General features: G+C 33.3%; 1 protein-coding gene across 1 annotated transcript in view; it reads right to left on the reverse strand.

Annotated features, from left to right (window-relative positions):
* Positions 1-15,158, reverse strand: part of LOC129237913 (alpha-tocopherol transfer protein-like) — a 28,534-nt gene extending 13,376 nt beyond the window's left edge. The window contains exon 1 of the mRNA XM_054872892.1: positions 14,913-15,158. Coding sequence (XP_054728867.1) covers positions 14,913-14,994 — 82 coding nt within the window. The 5' untranslated portion in view covers positions 14,995-15,158. The remainder of the gene's footprint in view (positions 1-14,912) is intronic.
* Between the last annotated feature and the right edge of the window lie 565 nt (positions 15,159-15,723).

The raw sequence follows: 15,723 nt of genomic DNA on the forward strand, positions 1-15,723 counted from the left end.
TGAAAATAACACCCGTTTTGTGTCAGAAATTTAGTATATGGTTAGATATTTACAAAATGGATCGCTTTACGTTTGACAAAGTTGGGAAATATTAGAATCGAATATGAATTAATCAGTCGAAACGGTGATGCCAACTGGTCACCTAGAATCTACGATTCTTGTGGGCCGCCGTTAAGGGTACCTGTAACGACAAACATCCAGAGATAATTCAATCTTGAGACATTAATTGAAGTTGCGTTGTTGAGATAAGTGCCAAAAGTCGCAAACTGTCAAATTGTTTTGACAGAATGGGCTGCTGTAAAGCTAGGCATGAAAGTTATTGGAATGAAATTACATGTTTAATGGTAAAGTTTACTCTTTCATTCGAACGTCTTTTATTTATACTCGAATTAAATTAAATTCAAAATGTTTGATGGAGCACTATGTATCTCTAAAGCTGCAACATTACAGTATTTGCCGATTAGTCATGGCGTAACCATAAACAGCTTTTCCATTTTGTCATAAAAACAGGGATAATTTTCCACTAAGTCAATTAATTTTCCGTCGTTCATTTTGAATATTCAAATTTTTATCGCAAATATCAAAACAAATGTAGTATTACGGATTCGGCGGGAAACCAAAGCTCAATAGATACATACGGCTACGGTAATGGTTACGGCGTTATGGTGCGGCACCTATATTCGTTTATAGTGATGTCCATATGTTTGATCAGAACAGCTGATTGCTGTGGTTACGGTTATGGCTAAGGTACGGCACCACTAATCGCGGCTTAAAGTTGGTTTGGGAAATTTGGGAACTCTCCGCAACTTTATTGCAGACCCACATCCTTATTATTACAAAGCTGACTTCCCCTCTTGTAGCGGTTACTATGATTAAGAAAAAAGACGACAAGAGTTGAAGCTTGGAACGAGACAGATGACACTTCTGCATAGAAGCATAAATCTATACTATAAAGTTGAATGTCTGTATGTTGTCCGCGCATCACTACGAAACGACAACACCAAATGACGTAAAAATTTCTATACATTCATATTTTCACCCAATGAAGATTATAGGCATGTTTTTATGATGGAACTCACTCCCTACAGCCTCCAGGCCGCGCCACCACTCTCATTCGTTGCTAATAATCGAATATTTGCTTAAATTTAATCTAAAAAATCTTAGTTTTTCCTATTTCCTACTATTTATAGCACACTCTAGACTTCATAATCCGCATAAGCTGTTCAGCTATGACCCAAATGCAAAGTTCAAAAACGGTTTGAGATAGAAAATTAATAAAAATAATTTTGCTTGATATTTTTCTGATTGGTTATTTTGATTTTATTCAACGAGGCATAGCAACGGATGCTGGGTATTGTAATATTATGGTTATTATTAAAAAAATATTTTCTATGAAATTATTGTTTGTAATTCTTTTATATACATATCCTAAATCCCTCAAAACTACTCCTACGCGAGCGGGGCCCCGGGTTAAAGCTAGTATAAAATATAATATAAATAAATAAATGATCTTAAAAATAGCAGACACATTTATGATGAGCAGCTTCCAATCAATTAAAGAAATTTAAATAAAACCTCTTCAGTTCTGACACATTGTTGTTTCTAATAGTAAAAAAAAACGTGTTATACTATTTATTAACCAGTTGAAAACAAATGCTGTAAGCATTGTTATCTGCTACTGACATTGTTATCAATCCCTCTTTTGTGGCGAGCTTACGTGAGTTTATATTATATTTCCGCGATTAAACCGCTGATCGAATATACACGCATGCACATCCATACACTATACATATACATACATATTTACATAAATATGTATTTACATATGTAAATATGTATTCTAGTGCATTGCACTGGGTAGAAAATCGCGAATATTAAAAACTCTTCAATATTAATAGTTTGCTTGTAAAAGCACGCAAGCCCCTAGCAAATAAATGCAACTAAGTACCAGCTGTCGCAGCAATACGCGTAAACGTGTTTTAATAATGTATGCAGACATTAACAATGCACCAGTTTACAAAATTGAAAAATTTTTCTGTTTCCCAAATGGGTTTTATGTCAATCAACTTGAAAATCACACTTACATAATTTTTCACAGATATGTTTTTTCGAATTTTTTCCTCCGAAGTTTATCTACTAATTGACCGATTAGACAAAGAAAAATTGTTGAATGAGCACACAAAGTAAATTTTGTAAAATTTTTACTTTTCAAGACTTATGAGCAAGAATTTATGGTCGCGCACACCGTCTACGACTACAGTAAATTCTATTAAAACCCTTTTTCGTTTCACTTAATTTATAATATATTTCACAACCAATGAAATATAATATTTGCAATTAAATGCGTCCTCGCCGAGGCCGGGCTGCCATCTATCCTTGAACGATACAAAACGGCCACTTTGAGGCTCATTCCGAAAATATTGACCACAACCAACAGACCTCTATTTGATATCTTGAAAAACGCCTCCATGCACAAAGGAACTTACAAAATAAAGTCCGCCATACGACATTGCATCTCCAACCTTAACGACCTGGATATAAAAATACTTCCAACCTGTTCGACGGTAAGCCGCCAGGCGCCATGGCTCCTACATCCTAACATAATCAATTATAGTCTTCACTCCTTCAAAAAAAATGACACCAGTCCTGACACATTTAAACAGCTGTATCATGAATTAGTCAACAAGAAAGATTTAGCCAATAGATCCCTATTATTTACCGATGGGTCCAAAATCGACCACAGTACAACTTTTGCTGTCGTTGATAACAACGGTAAACTATTAACAGGTGGTCGACTACCAAGTTACAGCTCTATCTATTCATCAGAAGCCTTTGCAATTCTGAAGGCAGTAACCCTCGCATCTAATGCAAAAGGCAAGTTCGCAGTCTTCACCGATAGTTTCTCTGTCCTCCAGAGTCTGGACAATATTCACAACAGCAATCAAATAATCTCCCAAATACGCGACCATTTAATAAAAAAACCTGGCTAAACAAAAATAATATGGACCCCAAGTCACAAAGGTATTACCGGAAATGAACATGCCGACTCTGCAGCCAAAAGTTTACACCTCTCTCCCGTCATCACGTTCAACCCTCTCATGCAAAAAGACTTCCGCAAGCTTATCACTCATTACCTCTACTTACAGCAACATAACACCTGGACTCATTTCAACCACCCTTACACTAACCTCAACCCTGAATGCAAAAAGTCAATTTTTCCATCTACACTATCGAAAACGCAAACCAGTATCTTCACCCGCCTAAGAATTGGCCACTCCAAACTAACTCACGAACACCTCCTCTCATCCACACCCCCTCCTGCTTGTCCATATTGCAGAAACAACCTAAGCATACTACACATCCTCGACAACTGTCCTCCTCTGTCCACCAAAAGACAACTCCACTTCAATTCCACACAACCTTCCAAACTCCTAAAAAACATAACCGTAGACAATGTACTTAAAATATTCAATTTCATAAAAGATACCAACCTAATCAACAGCATTTAACCAATATCGACGATTTAAAAAGCTTAACAATTTTCTATACGTGTAAAATATTTAGCATATAAAGTTATATTTAAAACAATAGTACCGTAGGCCTAAGTAGCTAGTGTGCTCTATCAATTAGTGTTATATTTCATATTGCTCTAATAAATAATAATAATAATAATAATATTTGCTTTCACGACAAGAACATCTATTTTTTTGTTTATATGCGGCACAATGAAAGGGCACCACGGTATGTGTGACACATCACGTAAGTCAAATACGTTGCCGCACCGAACGTAAAGGACTCATTCTGACAGCCCTATTGCTCACGCACTTGCTTCATCAGTCGTTGTTCCGGGGCAACGAAGCGATTTAATAATACGTTTACATATGCATTAATCACCTATAAATCCACCAAATTAATCTACCCGTTCACAAATGACAGATTACCTGCAAAATTGACAATCAGCTGTCAATAGTGCTTTGAGAGGTTTTTCTTCATAGAAATTATTTTGGTGGAATATTCGGTGATTTTGGTTTCTTTAATTATTTTTAATGATATGAAGAAAACAATGCGTTTTTCAATAGGTGCGCTTCAGCTTTTTTCCGATAGGGAGGGCGAACGACGCAATATTTTTTATTTTTCGCTTGTCATTTGTAAACTTCATTAGTATACATTTCATCATGGAACGCTACACACTTGAGCAACGATTGCAAATCGTGCAAATTTTTTATGAAAAGAATCGTTCTGTTGCTGTTGCTGTTTTTCCAAAAAATCATCTTCAGTGATGAAGCTCACTTTTGGCTCAATGGCTTTGTCAACAAGCAAAATATGCGTTACTGGGCAGAAAGCAATCCACACGTGATTCATGAGGCACCGTTGCATCCCGAAAAAACCACTGTTTGGTGCGGTTTACATGCCGGCGGCGTAATTGGGCCATATTTTTTCGTTGACGAGAACGATCGCCATGTTACTGTGAATGGAAATCGATACCGCGACATGATAAACGATTATTTTTGGCCGCAATTGAATGGTTAGACGACATGTGGTTTCAACAGGACGGGGCCACAAGCCACACAGCACACGCTACAATTGATTTGTTGAAGAGTAAGTTCGATGAGCGCATTATTTCCAGAAATGGACCGGTCGAATGGCCGCCGCGCTCGTGTGATTTGACGCCTCTAGACTATTTTCTTTGGGGTTATGTGAAGTCATTGGTCTACAGTAACAAGCCGGCGACGATTTGTGAGCTCAGAGCCAATATTGAACGCGAAATTGCTGGAATTTCGGCCGATTTATGCAAAAGAGTGGTCGAAAATTGGGTTGGTCGATTGGACTTCGTAAAACGTGCACGCGGTGGTCATGCAAAAGAAATCGAATTTCATACTTAAATGTATATGTTCAAACTCGATAATAAAAAAAAAATTAGTTAAAAAAGTCAAACCGTTTCTGTTTTATTCAAAAAAAAGTTGAAACGCTCTTACTGAAAAACGCTTTACAAGGAGAAGGAATAGCTAATTTAATTGCGCAATCCGTATGCGACGTTTACTAAGGTTGCAACAAACAGTTGATTTTGTCTTATTTTATTATTTTTTTTTTTTGAAAAATATAAATGGATAGTGGTTAAAAAAGCTCCAATGCTTAATAAAACATATAAATTGAAACGAAAAATTCATGGATGATCAGGAAAAAAGACGATTGTTTCTTAGTTATTCATATGCGTTGATTTGAAATTTAAAAACAATCTTCTTTTTTCCTGATTTTCAATTTATATTTTATATTTACTCAAAAACAAATAGAAAAATAAAAAATATTGTTTATGCCAAAGCGCTTGAATAAAGAATAAAGAAATAAATAAAATGAAAACCATATATTTTCTGTTCTAAACCATATCTATTCTATTTTACTGTGCCCAGCGAAGGGGGCCGGGTTTGCTAGTTTCATTATAAAATGGATTACCGAATAGCGAAATCGTTAAAATTGTGGTTAAGGAAGGATAACAATGGGAATATCGTTAAAATGTGTTAGGCAATCGCACTACTGGTCTCATATCATTTATTTCAGTATTGTCCTATTCATGTTTGACAGTTATCGAAGCCAAGCACACAAAGCCAGCCTGCATGGGCCTGCACTGTTACATACATACATATACTCTCGCCGCTAACAGTTTCGTCGCTCTAACTTTTGTCGCCTATTTGTTGTAACTGTAAATACAACAGTATACCATCTCAGATGTAGGATCATTCCCCATTTTTCTTTTTGTTGCTGTATATAAGACAACTATTACAGAAAGTCATTCTCTATTTTGTTCTGTACCATTATTTTAGTGCTAATTAAAATCTTGAATATAAATATTATGACAAGAAGACTCAGTAGTGTTTCCGGCGCCTCGGCAGTGTTACGGTGCCATTATCGAAATTCGGGGAAAAATCTCTTCAAATTAGTAACTACCTTGAAACTTATATGAAATACACTTGATTTTCCTAGAAAGAAAGTACTTTCTTCACCACTAAAAATCTTGTTAGCTATACATACATACATACATACATACATACGTAAGTACATATATTACACTGTAAGAAATAAGTAGAAAATGCTGAAATTAGAATTCCAAATCAAGTTTGAGATCCATATATTATATTCTTCAATAGGTTTGTCTTTTGGGAGCATTTCTGCATAGTTTCTATACTTTGGTAAATAATCATAAATTGTGGCCCAAATCCTTCCGCAAATCAAAAATCAAAAATCAACAAAGTTATAGAGAATTGTGATGGTGATGATATGACTCCGTTATATTGTTTTCTGTGGGAATGTATTATAAATCTTTTTATACGTATCGAGCCATTAAATTTTTTCTTCGAGCAACCCTGAGCTTGTTTACGTTCTATACTATGTTTAGGTATATTGGAAAAGTGAAATAATAAAAATTTAATAAAATCAATATTAGTAGTTTTTTGGCAAAACCTCCGAGTGTATTTCTGCCATGAAAAAGCTCCTCATAAAACACTATATAGGTCGCTCCATTTGTGAAACAACAACAAGACACACGCCTCAAATAGGCGGCCAAACATCTAACAGAAGTGTGCGCGTCAATTATTTATTTATTTTTAAATAGTTTTTAATTCTACTAAAATTTAATGAGCTATAAAACTCTTCGTACACAAATTTTCTTTTTTAAATCCGGATTAAAAATTTTGAAAATTTGATGAAAATTTCTCTAATTTTTTTTATACATCTTGTACAAAGTTTTTATAAAAAATAATTAATTAATATTAATAAATAAATAAAATGTCAAATCTTGTCAGAATGTTTAAGTATATTTTTTTTCGTGCGCTGGAACTATAAAATTTTATTTATAGCATGAAAGTTTACTAAAAAAGTTACTTGAGCTACTGAATTCCGAATTGTAATGTTAAAGAACTCGGCTTGGGGACCACTAATTTTTTACGTGTGATTAATGAAATGAGGCGATAAACTTAAACTAGGTTACGGGACGCATTTGAAATAAATCATTTCATTAAAATTATACACTAAACTTTGAACGGGAAATTTTGTTCTATTTATGCCACTACAAAATGAGGAAATTTTTATTGAAGAGTTCTATAAATGTATATGGGGCTCAGTTGTTGGGTCCATAAATTTTATATGTGAAGACGTATATTTAGTGCCATTTATAAAAGTTTGCAAAAAAAGTTTGTTAAAACTATTCGTGTAGTGTATTTACAGTTAGTAACATAAATAAGTATACAGGAGCCTGATTTATGGAATTGTTTGACGCTAACGCCTTCCTTAATATGTAATCAAAATATTTCACATATGGTAATTGTGCACTGGGATAAGCTTTCATATGCGCCTTAATTTATGTGTACATTTTAGGTACCGTTAACCACGCTTTGCTTTGTCTTTGATGCCAGCCAAATTTATGTCACAAAAGTTAGTATACAGGAAACGATTGTTCAGTTAGCATAACATTTATTTTTACGCATTGATTAAAAAAGTTAAAGCTATTAAAACGAAATATTCAAAGTGAGTATAAAAATTTATGGAAGTAAGTTTTGTATTAATTTTTGCGACATTTTTAGTAATGACACCAAGAGGAAAAGAGCTTTCTGATGATTTAAAAAAACTGATTATAATATATCACAAGGTACATACATAAATCATTGCGAGAAATCCGTTGTGTGATAGATAGGAGTTTTGCTACAGTTCAAAAGATAGCGAATGAATATAAAAATGCGGGAAGCACCACTAATAATGAGCGTTGTGGGCGTCCGCCGCTCTTAAGTCCCAGAGGAAAAAGCTTAGTCGTACGGAAAATCAGGACAAACCCCAAAATAAGTGCCCCCAAATTGAAATCTGAAGTTGAAAATGAGACTGGAAAACAAATTAGCAACCAAACTATTCGCTAGGTTTTGCATAGTGCTAGTTATCATGGGCGCAATGTTAGGAAAAAGCCCTTCGTGAGTAGTGTCAATCGGGGTAAACGGATTTCATTCGCCAAAGATTATGAAAAATATGACCAAACGTTTTGGAACCAAGTCATATTTTCTGATGAGTGTAAGTTCAGTATCTGTGGATCTGATGGCCGTGAAGGAGTTTGTAGGCACTGTGAAGCATGGAGGGGGCTCTGTGATGGTGCAAACAGGGTTGGAAATTTGGTATTTATCGAAAATATTATGAACCGATATGGTTATTTAAATATTTTGAAAAATAATTTAAAAGAAAGCGCTACGAAATTAGGCGTTGGAGGAACGTTTATCTTCCAGCAGGACAATGACCTCAAGCACACATCCAACATTGTACGAGAGTGGCTGTTATACAATATGCGAAAACAGCTGAAAACACCGCCATAGTCCCCGGACACCAACTCAATCGAACATTTATGGGAACATTTAAAGCGACAAATACGTAAACATCCGATTAGAAATAAGGAGCAACTGAAAAACGTCCTTCAAGAGGAATGGAATAAAATACCAACAGCTGTAACTGAAAACTTGGTGAAATCAATGCCATCACGACTTAAAACGATTGTAAAGTCTAATAGTTAACCTACCAAATACTAGGATTTGATTTTAATTACGTTTTTGATTTCACAAATTAATAATATGATGAACTGTATACTTACTTTTGAGACATGCATTTTTATAAAGTTTAATATAAAAAGCTATAATTTTGTTCCTTTTTAAAATTTTGTCATTATTTGGATTAAATATGATTTTTGTATTTCATCCATGTAAATAAAACACAATTTTGTTATAACTTAGGTTGTTTGAAGGAATCGATTGTGGGAAAATTGAAAACGTGTCCGGTGTATACTTACTTCTGTTACTAACTGTATGTGCCCCAACTAGCAAAAATCATAATATACTAATTGAATGTTTGTATGTAATAATTCCATGTACATTAGGGTGTGCCACTTTTCATACGAAAATAAATCGCAGAATTCTAAAATTTATTCTAGTTTAAGGCTTTCACAAAAACGTGATATTTCGGAAAATAGTAAGATTTATAATACATTAGCTGGAAAAAGAAATACATTATTTTCTCGGTAGGTGGCTGATATCTCGTAAAGTATCTAACAAACAATTTAAAGCTTATGCTAGTTGTTAAGACGACATTTCACACAAAAAATTCGTTTGCTGTTTTTTGTTTGTTCCATTCAGTTGTGAGTTACAGGGTGTTAACAATGGAAGTCAACAAAGAGAAAATGCGGTACATTTTACAGTTTTTCTTTAATAAAGGCGAAATTGCAAGCCAAACCATTGTGATTTTGAATGGGGTAACAGCTAATTACGTGCAATTTCGTGGTTCGTCGCCGTTCAGGCATTTTTGATGTTAAAGAAAATATCGATAATGTCACAGAAATAAGCGGAGTTGACCGATATGTTAGTAGTCGAAGCATCGCCCAGGAGCTAAAGATCGACCATAAAACAGTTTGGGGATTCTGCTGTTTCCGTGGCGCCGCAATCTTATGGCGGATTCTTATAGAACTCGACAAAAGAAAACGAAATGAAGGAGTAAGATTTTTTGATATCTCGCTTAGTTTTCGAGATATTGAATAAAAAAGGCCTTCAAAATGCCCTTTGGAACTTCACTATAATTTGCCACATTACACTATATATTTTTTAACACTTCACTAAAATTCACGAAATATACACTCACACGCGTGTTTTTACTTATTTTTATCCTTATATTCGAATTATTTTTATTAAAATAAAATGCAAATGCATTTGTCCATACAGTCACTTTCTAATTTTAAACGCGAATAAGAAGAAGATTGGAATGACAACAGTATGGTGTTGCCGGATGCCTGCAAATGAAACAAAAATATGAACAAAAATTAAGTATTTAAGTTTAGTGTTAATGTTGGGGATGGGGGTTATTGTGCCTCCTTACTACATACACGCATATGATGTTTTAATTTTGGGTTCAATGGTTTTAACACGGAAAGAAGTTCTACGCAAAAATACTGTGGATTGCGTAGCCGGAGTTGGCCGAAGGCCGTCCACGCGAAAAGAAGTTCTACCCAAAAATACTGTGGATTGCGTAGCCGGAGTTGGACTGATGAGGGTTATTTTTTTGAAGGGCGCCGAAGGCCGCCCACGCGAAAAGGAGTTCTACGCAAAAATACTGTGTTAATTAATATAATTTAATATTAATTACTTTATTATTTTTGGAGATACGCTTAATATCATTGTTTTTTATTTTATTTATTTTATTTTTTTATTTTCAAAATTATTTCTCAACTTAAAATTACAGCAAAAAATACTGCAGTTTTACAATGAACCTTCTACTGAACATCTCTGCATACGAACTTCGTTTTTATTTCAGGTGTATGGCAACACCAACTTTTCGCTAAATTAGAGAACTTTAACATTAAATTACTTAAAAACTAAGCGAGATATCAAAAAATTTCACTTCTTCATTTCGTTTTCTTTTGTCGAGTTCTATAAGAATCCGCCATTAAATTGCGGCACCACGGAAGCAGCAGTATTGCCAACAGTTTTAAACCAGTTGCGCAAAAACTTTACGGAAAAATAATGGATTTCCTTTTCCCCAAACTAATATTATATCTCATTATTTTCATTCCGCTGATGAAATTTTCAAATATTTTTATGTACATCGACATTTTATGTATGAACTCCTCTATCAGCTGAGTTGACTTTTTGAAAATATAAATATTTTTTAAAATAAATTTTATTTATAAAAAACTCGATTTTGTTTTAGATATTTTCAAGTGAGTCCCGCTCACGTAAATCTTAATATTTTTCGGAAATATTTCACCAACATTTTTTGTTGAGCACCTTAGCGTACATTTATAACATTGATAAACGCGTATCTTGATTATATTTATTACTTGTACATGTGTACATATTTTTTGCGTGTGATTTTGAATACAGTTATATACATACATGTGTGTACATACATACAAATTTAGATCGCTACTTAGTTGATGCTGTTGATAAGCCTAATTATCTACATACATACTACTATATATGCCCATATTTCAACGCATGATTAAGTTCGGCTTACGTATTGCTTCATATAAATAAATAAAACATATTTTCAATATTGCACAGACCTTGAAAAGTAAAATTTTTGGTTTGTTTTGTTTTTTTTTTTTTTTTTGTAGAAGAAGAGTCTGCGGTTGATTCGCGAGTACTTTTGCGCACTGATTACAAATCTGGCACAAGTGGTGTGTCGAGCAGATTTAAGAGTAGTTCTGTGTTAAATGTACGAAAATAGCAATTTTTGTGATTGTTTAGAAGGGTAAATTACATTTTTTGATTTTAATTTTGTAAGCATTCTAGGCTGTAAAACCCATTATTAAATAGTTAATTGCAATGATTTTTTTAAGTTATAAATGCTTGAAATTATGACCTTTAAACATTTGTATGTTTAAAGCAAATTAACCCTTGGGGGACCGCCGTCATTTTAAATGACAAAGTATGCAAGGCTTTGCACTCCGATCTATAATGGTTGGGTTACTCTCTGATCTTCCCTTCAATGATTGGGTACTGTGTTCCTTTAACTTTGTAGGTTGGAATATCTCCCGATCTAGCCTTGGTTTGTTGTTGTTGTTGGTTTATTCATGCAAATTATAATATGAATTAGAATATTTAAAAACTTATTAGAAAAGATTGTTTATAAAAATTTCCTTAAGGAAACCATTTAATGTTGTTTATTATTAATTATTTTATTTATTATTTATTGTTTATTTATAATATTTATTATTCAGTATTTGTTGTTTATTTATATTATTTATTATTCATTATTTATTATTTCTTATTAAATAATTATTATTAATTATTCATTATTCATTATTTATTACAATATTTATTATTTATTTTTATTTATTTATATTATTAATTATTTATCTATATATATAAAAATTAAGCCGAAAAAAAGTGTGCATTTGTCCGGGGTAATCTCAGCAACGCGTCTAAGGAAAACAATGAAAGTTTCACACATTATTGGTGTTGCCTTGGCAAAGGTTTCTGTGAAGTTTGATTGAAATCCGATAACGCGTGTGTGTGCGGTGCGTCGGTTAAGTGAGTGTGTTTTTGCTATTTGCCGCACGTATTTTTTGTACCGCACATAGCATTCATTAGAATTGAATACATTTTGGTCGTGTGTGTCTGGGCCGATTATTACGAAATTTGTTATACATATATATTTTTCCACGGTGAGGGTTAGTATAATATGCTTATTGATTGCACTTGCCACCAGGTGGCGCTGCCGAAGGCCAAAACGAGGACCCGGGTACCCCTAGGATGTGTTTTTACATTGTGGGTATCAAATCAAAGCTACTGATGAGTGCTTTAATACAGAGTATTTTTTAGATCTCTGAGTGACCAGGGTCTCGAGATGTAGCCGAAAAGGTGGACCAAGGTACCCTTGGATGTGTTTGTACAATATGGGTATCAGAAGGAAGCTGTTGATGAAAGCTTTTAAGTGAAATAATTTTTCCTGCCCGTTTCCGGGATAAAGAAAGGAGATGGAGCTGGAGATGGAAGAAGAAAAGGAATAGCTACAGGAAGAGGAAGAGGAAGACCACTTGTTATTAAAAATTAAAAAAAAAATTCTAAAAAAATTTTAAAATGTTACATATACGCTTATTATATAAACGTTAATCTGAAGTCAGTTATAGTGAAAAATTCATTGTATCATTGCCGGCGTGATTGGTGATCGTTTTATTAATTTTTTGCAGAAAGGTTATGCTAATATGAGGTATTACCTATATCATTCATATATTTACGTATTACCTGTGTACTCAAAAATATACGGTTGAAGCAAATATATGTCAGTTTTTTTACTTCGTCTGGAAAAATTTATATAAATTTAAGAAGAGTAAATAGAACTTATTTTATATCAGACTTCACGCAAAAAAGTCATTTTCACCTGAACACATAGCTGGGTTAAAGCGGAGGGGAATAGAACAGTTATCTTCTCCTTTCCGTTTTTTCGCACACGTAATTGTATGGGATGAGTGCACGATGGCACATAAAAAGTCACTGGAAGCGCTTGATAGGACATTACGAGATTTACGTAGTAAAAATGAAATGTTTGGTCGTGCCTTAGTGCTGCTGGCAGGTGATTTTAGACAAACACTGCCTGTTATTCCTCGAGCAACTGTAGCAGATGAATTGGCTGCATGTTGGAAATCATCATATTTGTGGAGACATGTTCAAACACTCAAACTAACTACAAATGTACGTGTTCTAATGCAAAATGATCCATCAGCTGCTGAATTTTCACAGCAATTATTGGATATTGGAAATGGCAAAGTTCCTGTCGATAATTTAACTGGCTTAATAACTTTACAACCAAACTTTTGTCAAATAAGTCAAACGAAAGAACAGCTAATTCAAAGTATTTTCCCAAATTTGCCTCAAAATTACAAAAATCATGATTGGCTTAGTGAACGAGCCATCATGGCTGGCAAAAATAAAGATGTGAATGAAATGAATGCGGCTATTTTGGCTAACATACCAAGTCCAGAACAAACATATCGATCCGTTGACACTGTTACAAATCAAGATGATATTGCAAATTATCCCACTGAATTTTTGAATTCGCTTGATTTACCTGGATTACCGCCACACATGCTAAACTTGAAAATAGGAGCACCGATTATTATGTTGAGAAACATACATAAATCAACCACGACTATGTAATGGCACTCGATTAACAGTTAAGAGATTGATGAATAACGTCATTGAAGCAACACTTTTGAATGGAAAATACTCTGGTGAAGACGTTTTAATGCCGCGAATACCAATGATACCATCGGATATGCCATTTGAAATCAAACGTCTTCAATTTCCTGTTCGCCTTGCATTCGCGATTACTATTAATAAGTCACAAGGCCAAACTTTATCAATTTGTGGTATTGATTTAGAATACCCATGTTTTTCTCATAACCAACTTTATGTTTCATGCTCAAGAGTTGGTAAGCCATCGGTATTGTTCATTTATTCAACAACGCATGGAAAAACGAAGAATATTGTACGTATACCAAAGAGCATAAAAAAGTAATAAAGTAAATCACATCAAACGTTTTTTAATTGCTACTACTATTCAAAACTTCTTTCATTACTATTCATGCGCGAGAATTTTTATAAAAAACACACAGTATTTTTCGGCTTAATTTAATTAATTAATCTAGATTTTTTTAAAGACGACTAGCGAAACGGGCGGGTTTTCGCTAGTTTAAATTATTTTTAATTTATCATTTGTTATTTAATATTTAATATATATTATTATTTATTATTAATTATTCATTACTTATTATTTATTAATTTTGTTTATTACTTATTTATTTTATTTATTATTTATTTTTTATTGCAATACTTATTATTTATTACTATTTATTTATATTATTAAATATTTATTTAAATAATTTTTTATTTATTATTTGTTATTTAATATTTGTTATTTGTTATTTATTTACATTATTCATTATTTATTGTATATTATTTATTATACACTTAGACTTTAATGTTTTTTATAAATAGTTAAATGTCTCAAATAGGAAAACTCATACTCGTAACCCCTTTTAGAAATCATTTATAAAAAATTCACAAAAATTACTGCTTTGGCCAATAGACCTAAGAAGTACTCAAAATCCTGGAGTAATGGATAATTTTAGAGCTCACACTTGATTTCATTAGGGATAAATAAATAAGAAACACCTCCAACTATTCTTGTACGTGACTCTCATAGGCTTGTGTTGTTAAAAAATTATTAAATTAAAAATTCATTGCGAACTCATCATTAAAACAACACCACGAAGAATAGCTAAGTTCAGTAAAAAAATTATTTTCACTGTAATATTGCCATAACATTAATGTTTTTTTAAAGTTATTTTTAAACATTTGTCAACACATACATACATATGTACATGTATGCGCACATACCAATTTCCTCCGGTAAATTAGGATTTTCCTTGAACCATTGTTCCAATTCATCCAGTTTCTCATTCAGCTGTTTCCCAGCCATACTTTATTCTATTCTTCAGACCCTCGCAATAGTTTTGTTTATCTTTGTAGACGTTATTTTATTATTATTTTTTTAGTGTTGCATTTATTTATACTTTGTCAAATGCTTTCACAATAACCGCTTTCTCGGACGCAGTCCCTATCACAACTGACCAGATTACGATTGCATTTGAATATACAGTTGATTTTTGAGCTGATTCCCACCAATATATAAGTAGTAAATATGTATGCTAACCGTTCAGCAGTGGGACTGTGTGCAGGTTAATAAATACTTACATACATATATCTATATTTATATACATAAATACATATGTACAGTGGTGGTCACGATTTTAGCACACTATAATGCAGTAACATTCATTTTGCGTTTATTGCTTATATTCAAATAATCTAGCGGCAATATTTATCCCTGGCGGGTCTTTGTAGAAAGGAGAAAGAGAGGCCTTATAATCAGAACCTTGTTTTTTTCTCCTTACTTATTAAAACTGGTGTAAATACAAGCACCCTATAATAATGGAGGACACGAATTTAGCACACATATGGATATTTCTCATTTATTTTCAAAGAACAACACATTAGTGAAAGAAAAACTTAATATTTAATTGGATATCCACCACTCTTAAGAACAGCATCGCATCGGCGTGGTAGACTTTCCACTAGGGCAGCACATCTCGTCTGGGGTATTCCATACCAAGCAGTCTTAATCTCCGACCACAAATCGTTCAAATTC

This window comes from Anastrepha obliqua, chromosome 2, assembly GCF_027943255.1.
Source record: "Anastrepha obliqua isolate idAnaObli1 chromosome 2, idAnaObli1_1.0, whole genome shotgun sequence".
Taxonomy (NCBI): domain Eukaryota; kingdom Metazoa; phylum Arthropoda; class Insecta; order Diptera; family Tephritidae; genus Anastrepha; species Anastrepha obliqua.